This window comes from Oncorhynchus nerka, linkage group LG4, assembly GCF_034236695.1.
Source record: "Oncorhynchus nerka isolate Pitt River linkage group LG4, Oner_Uvic_2.0, whole genome shotgun sequence".
NCBI lineage: Eukaryota > Metazoa > Chordata > Actinopteri > Salmoniformes > Salmonidae > Oncorhynchus > Oncorhynchus nerka.
Window position 1 is genome coordinate 89,091,911 of NC_088399.1, and position 20,938 is coordinate 89,112,848.

At 39.7% G+C, this 20,938-nt stretch overlaps 1 protein-coding gene across 1 annotated transcript in view; it reads right to left on the reverse strand.

Moving 5' to 3' along the window:
- The window catches only part of LOC115128828 (CUB and sushi domain-containing protein 3-like), a 997,580-nt gene that overhangs the window by 581,630 nt on the left and 395,012 nt on the right, over window positions 1-20,938 (reverse strand). The window contains exon 6 of the mRNA XM_065018010.1: window positions 17,479-17,591. Coding sequence (XP_064874082.1) covers window positions 17,479-17,591 — 113 coding nt within the window. The remainder of the gene's footprint in view (window positions 1-17,478; window positions 17,592-20,938) is intronic.

A 20,938-nucleotide genomic window follows, 5' to 3' on the forward strand; every position in this document is an offset into this window, starting at 1 on the left:
CACACATGCCCACACATACGTACATACACACACCCACACAGAAACAAACGCACACACGCACACACTCACATCCTGAGCAATAGGAGGATCTTCAGGTGTCGTGCTAACATCAGATGTTCATCACTATTTACTGTAAATTTAGCCACAATATCTTTGTTGAACAGAAGCCCTGTGAAGATTGACAAGCTTAATAATAATAATAATAATATTAATAATAATAATAATAATAATAATAATATTAATAATAATAATATTAATAATAATAATAATAATAATAATAATAATAATAATATTAATAATAATAATATTAATAATAATAATAATAATATTAATAATAATAATAATAATAATAATAATAATAATATTAATAATAATAATAATAATAATAATAATAATAATAATAATAATATTAATAATAATAATAATAATAATAATAATATTAATAATAATAATAGTAATAATAATGTGATCACATTCAACATGTGTGTAAAAACATCAATCATGATAAATGTTTTATTTTCTGTTTTCCAAAAAGAAACATAAAACAAAACATCTGTTGTCAGAACATATTTAATGCTTTTGTTCAGAAAGTGATCATAGATTCACTGTCAGATATAAAATGGGATAATGGAGGATTATATTGGGGTTTGGAAAAAAGCAAGTGGCATTGTGTGAGACTGTGGAGTTGCTCTCTCTCTCTCCCTTCTCTCTCTCTCTCTTTTCTAATTTGTGTATTTGAGGACAACCCTCACAGCCTTACAAAGAGCACATTTAACACAGAAGGGTACACTCACACATTGGATTCACTGATTCAGCCTTTCCTTTAAAAAAATATGACAATATGTAAATAGGGCTTCGTCAATGTTAACACATTGCTCAAAATATGAAGGTTGGGTTGAAACTCAACAGGCTATGTTAGGGGTTAGGGGTTAGGGTTAGACCTTCAGTTCAGGATGAACTGAATGACAGAGAATGAGTACGGTGGAGATGGATAAGGTACAACATATTTGCCCACTCTTACACAAGGAAAGATTCCTGTGAACCATGGCATCAAAATCAACATCTCAAACTTTCAGACATCAAAGGTTGTGCAGTTAGGATGGTGAGAGAGTGTAGTTAGGATGATGAGCAGCCCAACTCATTATGAAAGAGTGTAGTTAGGATGATGAGCAAACCAACTCATTATGAAAGAGGGTAGTTAGGATGATGAGCAGACCAACTCATTATGAAAGAGCGTAGTTAGGATGATGAGCAGCCCAACTCATTATGAAAGAGTGTAGTTAGGATGATGAGCAGCCCAACTCATTATGAAAGAGTGTAGTTAGGATGATGAGCAAACCAACTCATTATGAAAGAGTGTAGTTAGGATGATGAGCAGCCCAACTCATTATGAAAGAGCGTAGTTAGGATGATGAGCAGCCCAACTCATTATGAAAGAGTGTAGTTAGGATGATGAGCAGCCCAACTCATTATGAAAGAGTGTAGTTAGGATGATGAGCAAACCAACTCATTATGAAAGAGTGTAGTTAGGATGATGAGCAGCCCAACTCATTATGAAAGAGCGTAGTTAGGATGATGAGCAAACCAACTCATTATGAAAGAGTGTAGTTAGGATGATGAGCAGCCCAACTCATTATGAAAGAGTGTAGTTAGGATGATGAGCAGACCAACTCATTATGAAAGAGTGTAGTTAGGATGATGAGCAAACCAACTCATTATGAAAGAGGGTAGTTAGGATGATGAGCAGACCAACTCATTATGAAAGAGTGTAGTTAGGATGATGAGCAAACCAACTCATTATGAAAGAGGGTAGTTAGGATGATGAGCAGCCCAACTCATTATGAAAGAGTGTAGTTAGGATGATGAGCAGCCCAACTCATTATGAAAGAGTGTAGTTAGGATGATGAGCAGACCAACTCATTATGAAAGAGTGTAGTTAGGATGATGAGCAAACCAACTCATTATGAAAGAGTGTAGTTAGGATGATGAGCAGACCAACTCATTATGAAAGAGTGTAGTTAGGATGATGAGCAGACCAACTCATTATGAAAGAGTGTAGTTAGGATGATGAGCAAACCAACTCATTATGAAAGAGTGTAGTTAGGATGATGAGCAGCCCAACTCATTATGAAAGAGCGTAGTTAGGATGATGAGCAAACCAACTCATTATGAAAGAGTGTAGTTAGGATGATGAGCAGACCAAGTCATTATGAAAGAGCCTAGATAGTAATATTACCAGCAAGCCAAATATTTTCTTGATTGTCTGTTTTGAAACGTTTAAAGTAAATAAAGTGAGTAAGGCCATAATGTTTTTGGAATGTTGTGTATTTTAGAAATTACAGGTTGACAAGTCTGCTCTGTGAGTAAAACTCTAAAATCCAATTTATGATACTAAGACACCAGATACTGTAGACCTGTGGTCCAGAGCAGACCTGTGGTTTCCAGTTACTACTTGCTCGAATGTTACATTTCCACTTGTCAGAAACAGTGTCAGAAACAGTGTGTTCAGCCGAGATCAACAGAAGATCACTCAAGCTGATATTATTGAATATTCATTAAGAGTGGACATTACCTCTTCCATATTCATTAAGAGTGGACAGTACCTCTTCCATATTCATTAAGAGTGGATGGTACCTCTTTCATATTCATTAAGAGTGAACAGTACCTCTTCCATATTCATTAAGAGTGAACAGTACCTCTTCCATATTCATTAAGGGTGGACAGTACGTCTCCATATTCATTAAGAGTGGATGGTACCTCTTCCATATTCATTAAGAGTGGACAGTACCTCCTCCATATTCATTAAGAGTGAACAGTACCTCTTCCATATTCATTAAGGGTGGACAGTACGTCTCCATATTCATTAAGAGTGGATGGTACCTCTTCCATATTCATTAAGAGTGGACAGTACCTCCTCCATATTCATTAAGAGTGGACAGTACCTCCTCCATATTCATTAAGAGTGGACAGTACCTCCTCCATATTCATTAAGAGTGGACAGTACCTCTTCCATATTCATTAAGAGTGGATGGTACCACTTCCATATTCATTAAGAGTGAACAGTACCTCTCCCATATTCATTAAGAGTGGACAGTACCACTTCCATATTCATTAAGAGTGGACAGTACCTCCTCCATATTCATTAAGAGTGGATGGTACCACTTCCATATTCATTAAGAGTGAACAGTACCTCTTCCATATTCATTAAGAGTGGATGGTACCTCCTCCATATTCATTAAGAGTGGACAGTACCTCCTCCATATTCAGGAAGTAGACAGTACAAGCAGTGCCCAACATTAATAATAGTGCAGACTTCCTCATTTATAGTTAATCTGTGAGGGATCTGCATCTTAATTAACGGTTACACTTCGACGGTCACTGATGAGCACCGCTTGAGCAGTATCACTTACGATGCCTTAATGTGTCCTTTCTTGGGATATGCTTAAATTGCGGCGAGATAAATCAGGCAACGAGTTTCTTTGTGTGGAAATGTAAACTGTATTAGAGAGCCAAGGCATTCTCAGGCACTCTGAGGGACAGCTTTAGTCCGACCTCTTATTAACCCAACATGAATGTTTCATTACTCTCATTTCATGATCCTCAGGTCAGCTTTCTGTCATGAATATATAAAGGCTAAACTTACACATTGGGTCTTTCCCATGCGCTGCCAGCAGAAGCTACATTAACCGACACGCACAGGTTGCCTATTAATTGATACTTGCCGCTCAGTCGTGACATTTCATCATTCAGACTGATTAAAAAGGATTGGGGACGCCGTTGGAGATCTGCTACATATGAGGAGGAAGGCAACCATCTCAACATGCCAACAGTGTCATTCTAATATAGGTAATCAAAATGTAAGGTGGCACCAAGACAATGGGTACCTACCAAATCATAGAACAGGGATTATCAACTAGACAAAACAAAATTTATTTTATATTTGATATTCTTCAAAGTAGCCACCCTTTGCCTTGATGACAGCTTTGCACACTCTTAGCATTCTCTCAACCAGCTTCACGAGGTAGTCACCTGGAATGCATTTCAACTAATAGGTGTGCCTTTTTTAAAAGTTAATTTGTGGAATTTCTTTCCTTCTTAATACTTTTGGGCCAATCAGTTGTGTTGTGACAAGATAGGGAGGTATACAGAAGACAGCCCTATTTGGTAAAAGACCAAGTCCATATTATGGCAAGAACAGCTCAAATAAGCAAAGAGAAACACAGTCCACCATTACTTTAAGACATAAAGGTCAGTCAATACGGCACATTTCAAGAACTTTGAAAGTGCAGTCACAAAAACCATCAAGCGCTATGATGAAACTGGCTCCCATGAGGACCACCACAGGAATGGAAGACCCAGAGGTACCTATGCTGCAGAGGATAAGTTCATTAGAATTACCAACCTAAGAAATTGCAGCCCAAATAAATGCTTCACAGAGTTCAAGTAACAGACACATCTCAACATCAACTGTTCAGAGGTGACTGCGTGAATCGGGCCTTCGTGGTTGAATTGCTGCAAAGAAACCACTACTAAAGGACACCAATAAGAAGAGACTTGCTTGGGCCAAGAAATACCAGCAATGGACATTAGACCAGTGGAAATCTATCCTTTGGTCTGATGAGTCCAAATTTGAAATGTTTGGTTCCAACTGCTTTGTCTTTGTGAGATGCAGAGTAGGTGAACGGATGATCTTTTCATGTGTGCTCCCACCATGAAGCATGGGGGAGGTGGTGTGATGGTGTGATGGTGTGTGTGTGTGTGTGTGGGGGGGGCTTTTCTGGTGACACTGTCGTGATTTATTTAGAATTCAAGGCACACTTAACTAGCATGGCTACCACAGCATTCTGCAGTGATACTCCACCCCAACTGGTTTGCGCTGAGTGGGACTATCATTTGGTTTTCAACAGGACAATGACCCAACACATCTCCAGGCTGTGTAAAGGCTATTTGACCAAGAAAGAGAGTGATGGAGTGCTGCATCAGATGACCTGGCCTCCACAATCAACCGACCTCAACCCATTTGAGATGGTTTGGGATAAGTTGGACCGTAGAGTGAAGGAAAAACAGCCAACAAATGCTCAGCATATGTGGGAACTCCTTCAAGACTGTTGGAAAAGATTCCGGGTAAAGCTGGTTGAGGGAATGCCAAGAATGTGCAAACCTGTCATCAAGGCAAAGTGTGGCTACTTTGAAAAATCTAAAATATATTGTGATTTGTGTAATACGTTTTTTTGGTTACTACATGATTCCATATGTGTTATTTAATAATTTTGATGTCTTCACTATTATTCTACAATTTAGAAAATAGCAAAAAATAAAGAAAAACACTTGAATGAGTAGGTGTGTCCAAACGTCTGACTGGTACTGTACATATATCTATTTTGCTCAGAAATCTTGGGGGGCCAAATAAAACCACCCTCGGGCCAAATTTTGACTATAGCAGGGATTTATGAAAATAGCCATCATTAGCAGGTTTTCTTGTGTTTGGAATATTGCAGTCTGTACTACAATATTTCAGTCTATACAATACTGTACTGTAATATTTTAGACTATACAATGCTGTACTATAATATTTCAGTTTGTACTATACTGCGCTCTGTATCAGTACGTACTATACTGTGCTATAATTTTCCAGTTCAGGCGGCAGGGTAGCCTAGTGGTTAGAGTGTTGGTCTTGTAACCAGAAGGTTGCAAGTTCAAACCCCCGAGCTGACAAGGTACAAATCTGTCGTTCTGCCTCTGAACAGGCAGTTAACCCACTGTTCCTAGGCTGTCATTGAAAATAAGAATTTGTTCTTAACTGACTTGCCTAGTTAAATAAAGGTCAAATAAATAAATAAAAATACTGTACCATACTATGTCTTTTTGTACTTTGTTGTAAGCTCTGGATAAGAGCGTCTGCTAAATGACTTAAATGTAAATGTAAATGAATAATCAGAATTGGTTGGTAACATAGGTAAGATGTTTTATATTCATGATATGCTTATGAGTTATTTCTCATAAGAATGTATTTTGTTGTACTATAGTGGTGGCCATTGGCAGTTATCTGTTCTATGTCAAGACTAAGTTGCATGGGCCGCAGAACGGGGAGAGGTCAAGGTGTCATCATGTGTAAACATATATTTTGCTCCACTGTGTCTGTGTGCCAGTCACTCCCTACTTTTCCCATCGGGGAGAGGAGGATGGCAGTGTCTGGAATCATTCTATGCTCTCTGTGAGTTTGTCCAGGATTGGTTGTATTTAGAATTGGTTGTATCTAAATGACAATTTGATATATGCCTGTTGATATGGAGGATTGGTTTATGGTTCTCAGTTGCAATGTAGAGGGGGCTCTCAGAAAATTCATTGATAGACACTGAATTGATCTGAGAGTCACAGGGTTGTGATAGAGCTCATATAATTAAAGATGGACTTTGATAACTAACTCTGACTTGTGTTGTGGTTTGCTCCCATGATTTGGTAAATAGAGGAAATTTCCACAACAACTTTACTGTTCTATAATCTTCCAGTCTGTACTATACTGTTCTATAAAATTTCCGTTTGTAATACACTATAGCCGCATAAGGGTGAGACAGAATGATAAACTACAGACAATTCTGCTGTATACTGGTAACCTAGAATTCAAAAACCCATTCTGGCTTGCCGAGAGGCCACTGGTTAAAGGACAAATCAAGTCATGTTGTGGGCACATACAGTTGAAGTCGGAAGTTTACATACACCTTAGCCAAATACATTTAAACTAAGTTTTTCACACTTCCTGACATTTAATCCTACTAAAAATTCCCTGTCTTAGGTCAGTTAGAATCACCACTTTACTTAAAAGAATGTGAAATGTCAGAATAATAGTAGAGAGAATGATTTATTTCAGGTTTAATTTCTTTCATCACATTCCAAGTGGGTCAAAAGTTTTCAGACACTCAATTAGTTCTTGGTGGCATTGCCTTTCAATTGTTTTACTTGGGTCAACCGTTTTGGGTAGCTTTCCACAAGCTTCCCACAATAAGTTGGGTGAATTTGGCACATTCCTCCTGACATAACTTAGTCAGGTTTGTAAGGCCTCCTTGCTCTCACACGCTTTTTCAGTTCTGCCCACATATTTTCAATAGGATTGAGGTCAGGGCATTGTGATGGCCACTCCAATACCTTGACTTTGTTGTCTTTATTTTGCCAAGTATGCTTGGGGTCATTGTCCATTTGGAAGACCCATTTGCGACCAAGCTTTAAATTCCTGACTGATGTCTTGAGATGTTGCTTCAATATATCCACATATTTTTCCTCCCTCATGATGCTATCTATTTTGTGAAGTGCACCAGTCCCTTCTGCAGCAAAGCACCTTCACAACATGATGCTGCAACCCCCGTGCTTCATAGTTTGGATGGTGTTCTTCGGCTTGCAAGCCTCCCCCTTTTTCCTCCAAACATAACAATGGTCATTATGGCCAAACAGTTCTATTTTTGTTTCATCAGACCAGAGGACATTTTTCCAAAAAGTACGATATTTGTCCCCATGTGCATTTGCAAACCGTAGTCTGGCTTTTTTTTATGGCAGTTTTGGAGCAGTGGCTTCTTCCATGCTGAGCGGCCTTTCAGGTTATGTTCATATAGGACTCATTTTGCTGTGGATATAGATACTTTTGTATCTGTTTCCTTCAGCATCTTCACAAGGTCCTTTGCTGTTCTTCTGGGATTGATTTGCACCTTTCTCACCAAAGTACGTTCATCTCTAGGAGACAGAACGCGTTTCCTTCCTGAGTGGTATGACAGCTGCGTGGTACAATGGTGTTTATACTTGCGTATTACTGTTTGTACAGGTGATAGTGGTACTTTCAGGCATTTGGAAATTGCTCCCAAGGATGAACCAGACTTGTGGAGGTCTACCATTTTTTTCTGAGGTCTTGGCTGATATCTTTTGGTTTTCTCATGGTGTCAAGCAAAGAGGCACTGAGTTTGAAGGTAGGCCTTGAAATACAAGTTTGGACACACCAACTCATTCAATGGTTTTTCTATTCTTACTATTTCATACATTGTAGAAAAATAGTGAAGACATCAAAACTATGAATAGCACATATGGAATCATGTAGTAACCAAAAAAGTGTTAAACAAATCAAAATATATTTTAGATTCTTCAAAGTAGAGAAAAAATAAGAAACCGGCCCACTGCTATTGATAGTTTTACTGGTCTTTAATAAGCTTTACGTATCCACCTCACGGCCTTCACCAGAACTTTTGTGAATTTTTTAAATGAGCAGCTTTATGTAGACATAGCCCCACCGACATCCACGCATCGAACGGGGTTGGAGTCGAGGGAAACAAATAAGTGCTACCAAACATAACAATGTGCAGTTCATATATATTAGAATGAAGTGTGTACATAATCAGTCTTTTTTACGCCCTCTTCCGAATGGTAGCTATAAATGCAGAGGTTGCGCACAGTGCAACAATGTCATGAAGTGTGAATATTTCTGAATCCCACATACAGGAAAACCGTTACAAATAAATTACATTATTACGTGCCTCACCACCCATGTTATCTACATGATTAAATGTCTGTGTGTGCTGTGTTATGTAGGTAACAGAGAGGTTATCTCAACCAGAGAATGTGTGAATATAAAAGTTAAATCAGGAGAAACAACAGGGATTATCCAGTCGCAGTACATTTTAATGACCTAAAACATTACATTTCTACCTTTAGATTTTGTGGCATAGAGAAATTTAAGATATCAGATATGAGACAGGATATAAATAATACTCTGAGCAAAAGAGAATGTTTTGGGATTTTTACCCTCCAGACATTATTTCCTAAAGGTCTTAGTGACGAAATGCCTATGTATGTTATGTTGTAAATGTGAACATAAATTATGACCCCATTTTAGATTACTTTGACGTTTTTCTTGTGCTGTTCCCAATGATTTATGAAAACTTGCTCGATGTCCTCATTGCGGTTGTACAGATGTGGTTAGGACTAGAGGTTGACCGATTGATCAGTATGGCCGATAAATCAGTATGGCCAATTAATTGGGGCCGATTAATTAGGGCCAATTTAATTAGGACCGATTTCAAGTTTTCATAACAATCGGTAATTGACATTTTTGGATGCCGATTGTGTCCGATTACATTGCACTCCGCGAGGAGCCTGCGTGGTAGGCTGACCACTTGTTATGCGAGTGCAGCAAGGAGCCAAGGTAAGTTGCTAGCTAGCGTTAAACTTATCTTATAAAAAAACAATCAATCTTAACTACACATGGTTGATGATATTACTAGTTTATCTAGCTTGTCTAATCAATGTGGTACATGTTAATTTATCATCGAATCACAGCCTACTTCGCCAAACAGGTGATGATGATTTAAAAAGCACATTCGTGAAAAAAGCATTGTTGTTGCACCAATGTGTACCTAACCATAAACATCAATGCCTTCCTTAAAATTAATACACAATATATTTTTTAACCTGCATATTTAGTTAACATTGCCTGCTAACATTAATTTATTTTAACTATGGAAATTGGGTCACTTCTCTTGCGTTCTGTGCAAGCAGAGTCAGGGTATATGCAGCAGTTTGGGCCGCCTGGCTCGTTGCAAACTGTGTGAAGACCATTTCTTACTAACAGAGGCCTTAATTCATTTGCCGGAATTTTACATAATTATGACATAACATTGAAGGTTGTGCAATGTAACAGCAATATTTAGACTTAGGGATGCCACCCGTTAGATAAAATACGGAACGGTCCTGATTTTCACTGAGATAATAAACGTCTCGTTTTTGATATGATAGTTTCCGGATTTGACCATATGAATGACCTAAGGCTCGTATTTCTGTGCGTTTATTATGTTATAATTAAGTCTATGATTTGTTATTTGATAGAGCAGTCTGACTGAGCAGTGGTAGGCAGCTGCAGGCTCGTAAGCATTCATTCAAACAGCACTTTCCTGCATTTGCCAGCAGCTCTTCGCTGTCAGCTCTTCCCTGTCATAAACAGCATTGTGCTTCAAGCCTTTCAACTCCCAATATTAGGCTGGCAATACTATAGTGCCTATAAGAACATCCAATAGTCAAAGGTATATGAAATACAAATGGTATAGAGAAAAATAGTCCTATAATAACGACAACCTAAAACTTAACTTGAAGACTCATGTTAAAAGGAACCACCAGCTTTCATATGTACTCATGTTCTGAGCAAGGCACTTAAACGTTAGCTTTTTTACATGGCACATATTGCACTTTTACTTTATTCTCCAACACTATGAATTTGCATTATTTAAACCAAATTGAGCATGTTTCATTATGTAATTGAGACTAAAATTATTTGATTTACGTATTATATTAAGTTAAAATAAAAGTGTTCATTCAGTATTGTTGTAATTGTCATTATTACAAATATATATATAAAAATTGGCCCGATTAATCGGTATCGGCTTTGTTTGGTCCTCCAATAATCAGTTTTCCCTCGACTCCATGTTTTCCCTCGACCCTATTCGATGCGTGGGTGTGGGTGGGGCTATGTCTACATAAAGGTTGACTTGCAAAAACTCTGACGAAGTCCGTGAGGCCGAAACGTAAAGCTTAGAGCAGTGATACTATCAAAAGCAGTTTTATCTTTTTTCTAATTTTTATTCAACTGTTACCATGCACCTTAAAAAAACATAGCTCAGATGTGCGATTGGCTTTTTGAATTTTAGATTCTTCAACATAGCCATCCTTTGCCTTGATGACAGCTTTGCACACTCTTGGCATTCTCTCAACCAGCTTCATGAGGGAGTCACGTGGAATGCTTTTCCAACAGTCTTGAAGGAGTTCCAACATATGCTGACCCTTTGCAGGCTGCTTTTGCTTCACTCTGTGGTCCAACTCATCCCTAACCATCTCAATTGGGTGATCAGGTGATCATCACTCTACTTCCTGGTCAAATATCCTTCACACAGAGTGCAGGTGTGTTTTGGGTCATTGTCCTGTTGAAAATCAAATGATAGTCCTACTAAGCGCAAACCAGATGGGATGGCGTATCGCTGCAGAATGCTGTGGTAGCCATGCTGGTTAAGTGTGCCTTGAATTTCACCCCCACACAGAGATCAGGAACCACACAGGAACCACACGGAACCACGCAGGAACCACACGCAGAGATCATCTGTTCACCTACTCTGCATCTTACAAAGACACTGTGGTTGAACTCATAAGATGCTTGTGTTTCTTTGCCCAAGCAAGTCTCTTCTTTTATTGGTGTCCTTTGGTAGTGGTTTCTTTGCAGCAATTCAACCATGAAGGCCTGACTCACGCAGTCTCATATGTCTGTTACTTGAACTCTGTGAAGCATTTATGTGGGCTGCAATCTGAGGTTGCATTTCATTGCTGATTTCTGAGGCTGGTAACTCTAATGAACTTATCTTCTGCAGCAGACGTAACTGTGGGTCTTCCTTTGCTGTGGTGGTCCTCATGAGAGGCAGTTTCATCATAGCGCTTGATGGTTTTTGGGACTACACTTGAAGAAACTTTCAAAGAAATTTTCCACATTGACTGACCTTCATGTCTTAAAGTAATAATGGCCTGTCATTTCTCTTTCCTTATTTGAGCTGTTTTTGCCATAATATGGACTTGGTCTTTTACCAAATAGGGCCACCTTCTGTATACCACCCCTACCTTGGCACAACACAACTGATTGACTCAAATGCATTAAGAAGGAAAGCAATTCCACAAATGTACTTTTAACAAGGCAAACCTGTTAATTTAAATGCATTCCAGGTGACTCCCTCATGAAGCTGGTTGAGAGAATGTGTGTGTAAAGCTGTCATCAAGGCAAAGTGTGGGTACTTTGATGAATCTCAAATCTAAAATATATTTTCATTTGTTTAACACTTTTTTTTGTTTACTACATGATTCTATTTGTGTTATTTCATAATTTTGATGTATTCACTACTATTCTACAATGTAGGAAATAGTCCAAATTAAGAAAATAAAAACCCTGGAATGAGTAGGTGTGTCCAGTACCTATTTGGTACTGTACATCTGTGCACTTGTGGGAATTCTCATAAGTCCCCCTGTTAAGAGAGCATTTCAATAGCAATTAGACTGCCTTTGGCTCCTTGATTGGGAACCGTACCAGATGCAGTGCAAAAAGTGATTGCATACTAAATGACAGATTTTATGGTATAATTCGTTTTTATAATTAAATCGTGGCAACTAACCCGCTGGTTTTACTCAGTGCTCGGTCACCACAGACAGGACAAATAACCTCCATGAACACTATAGCTAGCTCTTAGAGGAACATAAACACGTTTGTCCTGAACAGCTTATGCATAACATACACTTCCATATATTAATGTGGATTTTATGGGAATGGCCTGCCACTCCAAATCACTGGAAAAAGTACATAGGGGTTGAGGGATGTTGATATTTTTGTTTTGCTGCTTAGTGGCAGAGCAGTTTTGCATGAATTTAGCCTTTAATGGTATAGCCTATGTACTGTGTTCCCTGGATATAATTCTCACACAATATGTTCGGAAACAACTTGATTTTTGATTTGATTATTTGATGACTTTGAGGTCGAATGCAGATCTGATTGTTAAGAGAAGATGATTTAAAACCTCAATTTGGCAGCATTCAATCAATCCATGATGAAAAAGACAAGGCTCTCCAAGCCTCTGGCTGTCTAAATTGAGACACTGGACCAGGTTCAGATAAAACAAAATGGACGTCTGGAATACTGAGGACCTATTAAGTGGCCTGATGCTGTAGAAGCAAACACGCTAATAGTAATGGCATTATGATATAGGCCAATGGTTGAAGGATCCAATCTGACAGAAACATAGTGAAGACTTGCCAAATTAATTACTCCCCTGAGGCCAATGGTAAATTCTAATTTACATTTCTCTGCACTGGCCTGTAGTCTACTGATAGAGGAACAGAGGTTGCCTTATCAAAGATGGCATTAGCTCCAGGGGAAGAGATTATCTGTGACACCAGTCTTCTGGTCATGAATTAACATGAAGTCCTATTTCTGACTGCACTGCTTAGAGGAGTGGGGAAATGGTCTGACCAGTGGCAGAGTGCGCTGTGATTCAGTATGCTAGAAGGGGGCGTTTGGAACAGTTTCATTCCAGGGAACAGGAGAGAAAGGACCCTGGAGGATCATTGATTGGATTAATTGTTGACGGTTAGTATATAAAAATCCTGAAGTTGCTTGAAAATGACCATTTGGTTTCCAACTCAGATGTGCAGAGTCTTTGGTAAAATTGAACTATAGCGGGTCCTGTATACAGTTCCTGTGTATATATGGGCTGCATAACACATGCATAGGAACTCCATACAGTAGACATCCACAGCTAAACTCATCTACATTTAGGTAGTTACAGTACCTTCAGAAAGTATTCATACCCCTTGACTTATTCCACATTTTGTTGTGTTACAGCCTGAATTCAAAATTGATGAAATTGTTTGTTTTTAATCTCACCCATCTACACACAATACCCTATAATGACAAAGTAAACAAATATTTTTTAGAAATGTTAGTAAATGAAAATGAAATACAGAAATATCTCATTCCCCTGGGTCAAAACATGTCAGAATCACCTTTGGTGGCGATTACAGTCTGTCTACGTAAGTCTCTTAGAGCTTTGCAGATCTGGATTGTACAATATTTACACATTATTCTTTAAAAATGATTCAAGTTGGTTGTTGATCATTGCTAGACATATTCAAGTCTTGCCAAAGATGTTCAAGCCGATTTAAGTCAAAACTGTAACTATGCCACTCAGGAACATTCAATGTCATCTTGGTAAACAATTTCAGTGTATATTTGGCCTTGTGTTTTAGGTTATTGTCCTGTTGAAAGGTACATTTGTCTCCTAGTGTCTGTTGGAAAGCAGACTGAACCAGGTTTTCCTCTTTGATTTTGCCTGTGCTTTGCTCTAATACATTTCTTTTTATGTTCTTTACCCTTGCTGATGACAAGCATACCCATAACATGAGGCAGCCACCACCAAGCTTGAAAATATGAAGAGTGGTACACAGTGATGTGTTGTGTTGAATTTTCCCCAAACATAATGCTTCGCATTCAGGACATTAAGTTAATTTAATTTTCAGTTTTACTTTAGTGCCTTGTTTCCTTGTTGCAAACAGTATGCATGCTTGGAATATTTTTATTCTGTAAAGGCTTCTTTGTTTTCACTCTGTCATTTAAGTTAGTATTGTGGAGTAACTACAATGCTGTTGATCCATCCACAGTTTCTTCCTATCACAGCCATTCAACTGTTTTAAAGTCACCATTGGCCTCCCTAAGCAGTTTCCATCCTCTTCGGCAACTGAATTAGGAAGGTCACCTGTATCTTTATAGTGACTGGGTGTTTTGATACACCATCCAAAGTGTAATTAACAACTTCACCGTGCTCAAAGGGATATTCTATGTCTGCTTTTAAAAAATAATAGCTGCCATTCTTCGCGAGGCATTGGAAAACCTCCCTGGTCTTTGTGGTTGAATCTGTGTTTGAAATTCACTGCTCGACTGAGGGACCTTACAGATAATTGTTTGTGTTGGGTACAGAGATGAGGTAGTTATTCAAAAATCATGTTAAACACTATTATTGCACACAAAGTGAGTCCATGCAATTTATTATGTGAGTTGTTAAGCACATTTTTGCTCCTGAACTTGTTTAGGGTTGCCATAACAAAGGGGTTGAATACTTGTTGACTAAATTAACTTGAAATTGAAAAGCATAATTCCACTTTGACATTATTGGGTATTGTATGTAGGCAAGTGACAAAAATGTAAATGTTAAACTTTCTAAATTCAGCCTGTAACACAACAAAATGTGGAAAAAGTCAAGGGGTGTGAAAACTTTCTGAAGGCACTGTAATGCTGTACGTGAATTCCTTTTTAATAGTGCTGAACAGCAGCAAGGCTGCACACATACAAATACAAACGCTGTCTGGGTTCAAATTCCCCCTCAAACTTTGATTAAGGTGAGACGTGGTCTCTTCCATTCCATTGCTTATCAGAGGTGGCCTTGAAAAAAGGCCCAGCAGCATTGCCAATAACAGCTTCAATTCGACCGCCACCGACTTCCTATGAGAGATGAGCTGCATTGAGAGGGCAAGCAACAGCTGGCTAATGTCAATAACTGGTTCAATCAGAGATGAGAACGTGCTTTTTCTGATGGGATTTCTTTCAGACAGATCCGTTGGGTAAATTGGATTTTGGGGTGGTTTTGGTGTCCTAAGGTACTTTGCAGCTGCTGCTTTAAAGCTGGGCTGCTTGTGGCTCACCAGGTGGATTGAAGCTGGGATGCTTGTGGCTCACCAGGTGGATTGAAGCTGGGCTGCTTGTGGCTCACCAGGTGGATTGAAGCTGGGCTGCTTGTGGCTCACCAGGTGGATTGAAGCTGGGCTGCTTGTGGCTCACCAGGTGGTGTGTACCAGTAGGGCCATATTAATAACATTTAACATTTACATTACATTTAAGTCATTTAGCAGACGCTCTTATCCAGAGCGACTTACAAATTGGAGTCACACACAGTGCCGTTGTCAAGGGGAATACATCCCTAAGCAAACATCAACAGCAGAGATGAAGATCAAATCTCAATCTTCTTGCTGACCAATCTCGCCAAGTGCGGAGGTAAAGGTTTGTTCATTTTAAAGACCTTTTGAACCCACTACTGTTCCTGGCACCAAGCCAGAAAATAAATGAGGTCCTAACGTCCTTTTCGTTGAGAATATAAGTCGCTTTTAATAAAAAAATCTTCACGTTCAACACTTCATATACTGATGTCCAATGAATAGCTCCTTAGTGGGGTATTAGAAAAATGGTTCGCTAACTATTTACAATCGTTAGTAAATGATGAGAATATGATTTATTCATGCCCTATTCTTTCTTTAAATACAGACGTTGTCCTTTGTTGAGAAGGTGAAAAGTGCTTTAACATTGTCCTCTGGAGAGGTGTCGGGGACAGAAATAAACCCATTCAGATGCACTGAGCTATTCTCTGCAGATCTGTTTCAGAGTGACTTTAACCCAGCGGTTCCCAAAATAGGGGTCACAACCACATGTGGGGTAAATGGAGTCTCGGGAGAATTTTTAAAAATCACCAAAATGTGCAGGGAACACTATGCTGTCTCCCTCACATCATTAAAACTCATGGTACCCTTCACCAGCTCATATCTGTGTGAAGCCAAGTTCCCAGTTGTTTTGAACGCAGCATTAGAGACATTATGTCAGACTATGGCAGTTGCCTGTCATAGCCCCACACTAAATGTATGTGATGGTGAGTTGAGAAGACAATCAGAAATACTGTTAGAATGTTTTTCAATTGACTGCAAACATTTTCAGATATCAACATGGGGTCGTGGATGAAAACAGTTTGGGAATCCCTGGTTTAACCCCTGCTTCTTCACATTCTATTAAAGCTACAGTCTGTGGTCTGGGATCCTTGAATAATATTATGTAAACACTCACACCTTATGTGTTAACAGGTGCTTCGAGTGAAAAAGTCCAATTCCAGCAGATCCTTGAAGGATATAACTTAAATAAATGTCGCATGAGTTTAGAGTCATAAAACAAACATGTACGTTTTTATTTGTGTATTAAATCACAGAATCTAGCTTTAAAGCATCTGATGAGCTAATAAGCAAACTTAGCAACTCGTCGTGTCTTATATAGTGGTTCCGTGAGCTATTTTTAAACCAAACTAAGTTTCCAAGATGTAACAGTAGGCAAACATATGTATACATATAAATCTATGTTATCCAGGTCCTTCAATAGGACAACATTTATTCATTGTGGGGGACATTTTTAAAGATTTGGTTTATGGTAAATTTGTGTCAGAATAACGCCACAACCACAACACACAGCAATGCACATGTGAGTATATGATTCTGAATGATCTGTTATACAGTAGCTTCGTTTCGTTTAATCAGCAGCTTTGGAATAAGATGGGGGAAAAAAGAGACAGCTATTTCAAAAAGAGGAGAAGAAGTGATTTGTTGTTAATCTATTGGTTAGTTTGGAAGAGGCAAAAAAACACTTTTTTAATTGAATGCTGTGCTGCGCTGTGCTGTGCATACGGTAGTTGGCATTGCTACAGAGAGAGGGTTCTAATTAAAAGCTGAAAAAACGAAAGCTCTGATTGCCCACCCAAATCAGGTACCTCGGGATTTACGGTTTCCATGAGAAAATAAACATGTATCTTGTAGTTGTAATCATGAGAGTTGAAAGACAGAATGATAGAATGACTAAGTCAGCCTGAAACAACAACAAAAAATGACATGAAATGAAAAGAAAACAGCAAATCTAAGACCTCATGACAATAAGAAGAAAAAGTAATTAAGGAGGAGGACAGAGTGAAGAGGTGTAGGATTCATCCCCCTTTCAGAGCACTATGTGTTGATTCTCTCAGGGCTTTAAAAGGATTACATTCTTATTTAAGTTTTTCTTTTTTTAGGTGGTCAGGAAACTCCTTCCTAAGCGTCTTTGCATTGATTGAAACAGAGGCTTACCTTGATAATGGGCGCTAAAGCCCCGGTATCGATGGTTACTGTCAGTTACAAAGTGTAGCCTCAGCCAGTTCTTGTTGCTGACAATAGGAGACGGGACATTCATCCCAGATAACCTGAGTGAAACAAGAGGAAAAAATCATTAGTTTTTTTTTAACATCCATACTCAAAGTCAGCATGCTACAACACCGGTGTCTTTTAGAGTCTCAGCCAATCAAAAAAGATAACAATTTTTTTGTTTGTTTTTGAAACAAGGTTGGAACACAGTACATAGGTAATACAAATAAAATGTATTTAAAAAAAAAAGGCATCTTGTAGACCTAAGTAAAAATGGTGGAATTTCAAAATCCAGAGTCAGGTTGCTTATTATGCATCAATGACAATAGGACATACAACTGTTCATATTCATAGGGTAATGTTGAATGGAGAAATGCTGATAGTAGAACAGGATGTCCATTCCCCTGGTGAGAACACAACAAAAGAGGAGGATCCTCAACTGTTTTAGCCACACCCCCTTGGCCAAAGCCTAAGGCTTCGATCACATCGACAGCGTCATTGTATTTTTGGTACGCCAGAATGACATTCATTTCCAGTGAAACCCTGTGTTTACCTTGCAGCGTTGCGTTGCAGAGACAGTTGCAGTGCGTTCTGTGTGCTGCATACTTAGGATTTATCCAACGTATGAGTCTAACTGTGTCCGTAGACGTCTTGACAGAAACGGTAGCAGAAGGTGAATGTTGAACTGTTGTCGCACACACATCCAGATGATGCTGCGTACTATTTTGCCCAATGACGCTGTCTGTGTATTGGAAGCATCACACTATGGTGTGTAGACATACGGAGTGTATACAAAGCATAATGTATGAAGACCCTTATATGTTAGTCACAAAGTGAAGGCTACTCCGTGCAGATCATTAACAAAGCATATAAGGAGCTTAAGTATTAGTCACAGAGGATCAGCTACAGTATATCCACCTGTTCAGAACGTCACACCGGCATAGCCTTAATATGCTTACAGAGTAGACCGTGTATCTGGCCCTCGCCCTCGCACGGCTTGGCCCATGCCACCACAACACACAAAGGAGCTGGCCAGAGGAAACTGCCTCCGAAGGGACTGGGCTCTCTTCCCTCTTCCTCTCCCTTCCTCCTCTTCCTCCCCCTCCCCTCTTTCCCACCTCTGCCTCACACCAACCTTTATTGATGACTGGTGGGATATGTCATTAAAAGGACACGGTCACATGGATCACAGCTCAGTGGCTTCTCCAAACTGGAGCTGTGCCATATCATTCATGTTATTACGCAAAAGTCTCTTCCATTACCCACACTGTGGCAGCATCCCAAATGGTCACCTATTCCCCGTATAGTGCACTACTTTTGACCAGAGCCCCATGTGTCCTGGTCAAAAGTAGTGCACTATGTAGGGAATAGGGTGCCATTTGGGTGGCATCCTGGGACAGAGGCAGAGACAGCAGAACAGAACACTGTCTGGTTTAACTCACTCCGCCCTCAACTCCTTTGGAAATATAGTATTTGCATAAAGTGACTGTAATTGCATTACATTCATCCATTGCTCTTGGCATAAGGTTTGTAGAAAGAGTGAATAGGAACATTTCTACAGGATGTGCTTAGCACAGATCCTCACTTTGGGTGATACAGAACATGTGTATCACTGGGAAAATGTTAGGAATGTGTATGACCGATGTAAAGAACAACAGAGGTCTCCTAACAATAACAGTATCCTTGGCACTCTGCCTGAGTTAAATCATTTCACATACTTGAATAACCGTAGTATAAATGTTATGGATGGAATCCATTTCAAATGTACACGTATTTGTGGAGGAAATGTCATCTACTTGAACTAGCACCTTCATTACCAGTGCAGGAGGCAACTCCGCAGGGTTATTTGATTTATGTCGGAGAGCATCATTGGCCACACAGCGAGTTAAGGTACCAGTAGCGTCGTGAGTCTCATCCAATAATATGCATGTTAATTACATGAGTTATACCATTCTGCGCTGGACATAGTTCAAACATATGGAGAGGGTTGTCACCATCCCTCCCATGTTATACGGTTGAGTGCTACACTATTATTGTAAATAAGAATTTGATCTTAATTAACTGATTTGCCAGGTTAAATAAAGGTAAAATAAAGGTGAAATAAAAATAAAAAATGATGTGAAAGCTAAACTACAGTACTAGTGGCTCCGGTAGACTTGTCCTCTCTGTGGCATTCAGAGGCTTTTCCATGCATGTCATTGTCACAATAGTTCCATGATGACACATAGCCTACAGAGTAGAACGGAGCTGACGAGACGTCGCTGTATTCATCCAGCCTAGGCTGGCAATCACTGTCCCTCTGCAGTGAGCAGACGACACCAAGTCTGAGGCTTAATGCCTCTCTACCACCAACCAACCACCCCGTCAGTCAGTCCCTTCTCTTCCACTGTATGTGTTCAAAATGTAGTGCGTTGATTGTACCGTAGTGTAAAGCGGGCCGGGGCCCACGGTGCGGAGACCGTGACATCCCCAACTGGACTCGGAGGTAATTGATTAGTCATCCCACACGTCCCAGTCTCAAAGCTTGAGCCTTTTCTCTATCTCCCCTCCATTTGACAAAATATAAATGACACAAACATTGGCTGCATGAGACAAGATAGAGAGAGCTAGAGAGTGATGGAGGGAGGGAGGGGTAGAGCGGAGAGAGAGAGAGAGAGAGAGAGATGATGGAGGGAGGGAGGGAGGGAGAGAGAGAGAGAGAGATGGAGAGAGAGCGGAGAGAGAGAGAGAGAGAGAGAGAGAGAGAGAGAGAGTGATGGAGGGAGGGAGGGGTAGAGCAGAGAGAGAGAGAGAGAGAGTCATGGAGGGAGGGGTAGAGCGGAGAGAGAGAGAGAGAGAGAGAGAGAGAGAGAGCTAGAGAGTGATGGAGGGAGGGGTAGAGCAGAGAGAGAGAGAGAGAGAGAGAGAGCTAGAGAGTGATGGAGGGAGGGGTAGAGCAGAGAGAGAGAGAGAGAGAGAGAGAGCGGGGCCATTGCCACCACAGCAACAGTAAGGGGTTATTCACTCAGGCATTTACACTGAATGTCCTGTCTTTCTGGATTCTGAAAAGCGTTCAGGGTCTCAGAAATAACTTGGTGTGAATTGATAGTGACAAGAAGAGGCAACATTGGCGAGACTTGGGGGCTTCATAGCAACAGTGTCGCCGATGTGTCATCAAAGTACTCAAGCATTCTCAATGCAATTCTAATATTAACTTTAAAATCCCTGCGGTGCTGGCTGAATGGGCCTGTAGTCAGACAGGAGTTCAATATCCGACAGGAAGGAAAGAATATACTTTTTTCTAAATTCTCACTTTTAAAACGCAGAAAATAAAGTGGAAAGTAGCCTAGCACCTATTCCAAATATAATGTCAGTCTGCAGAAGAGTGGATGTGTGTGATCTAGGTTCCTGTAGTCTGACTTTGGAT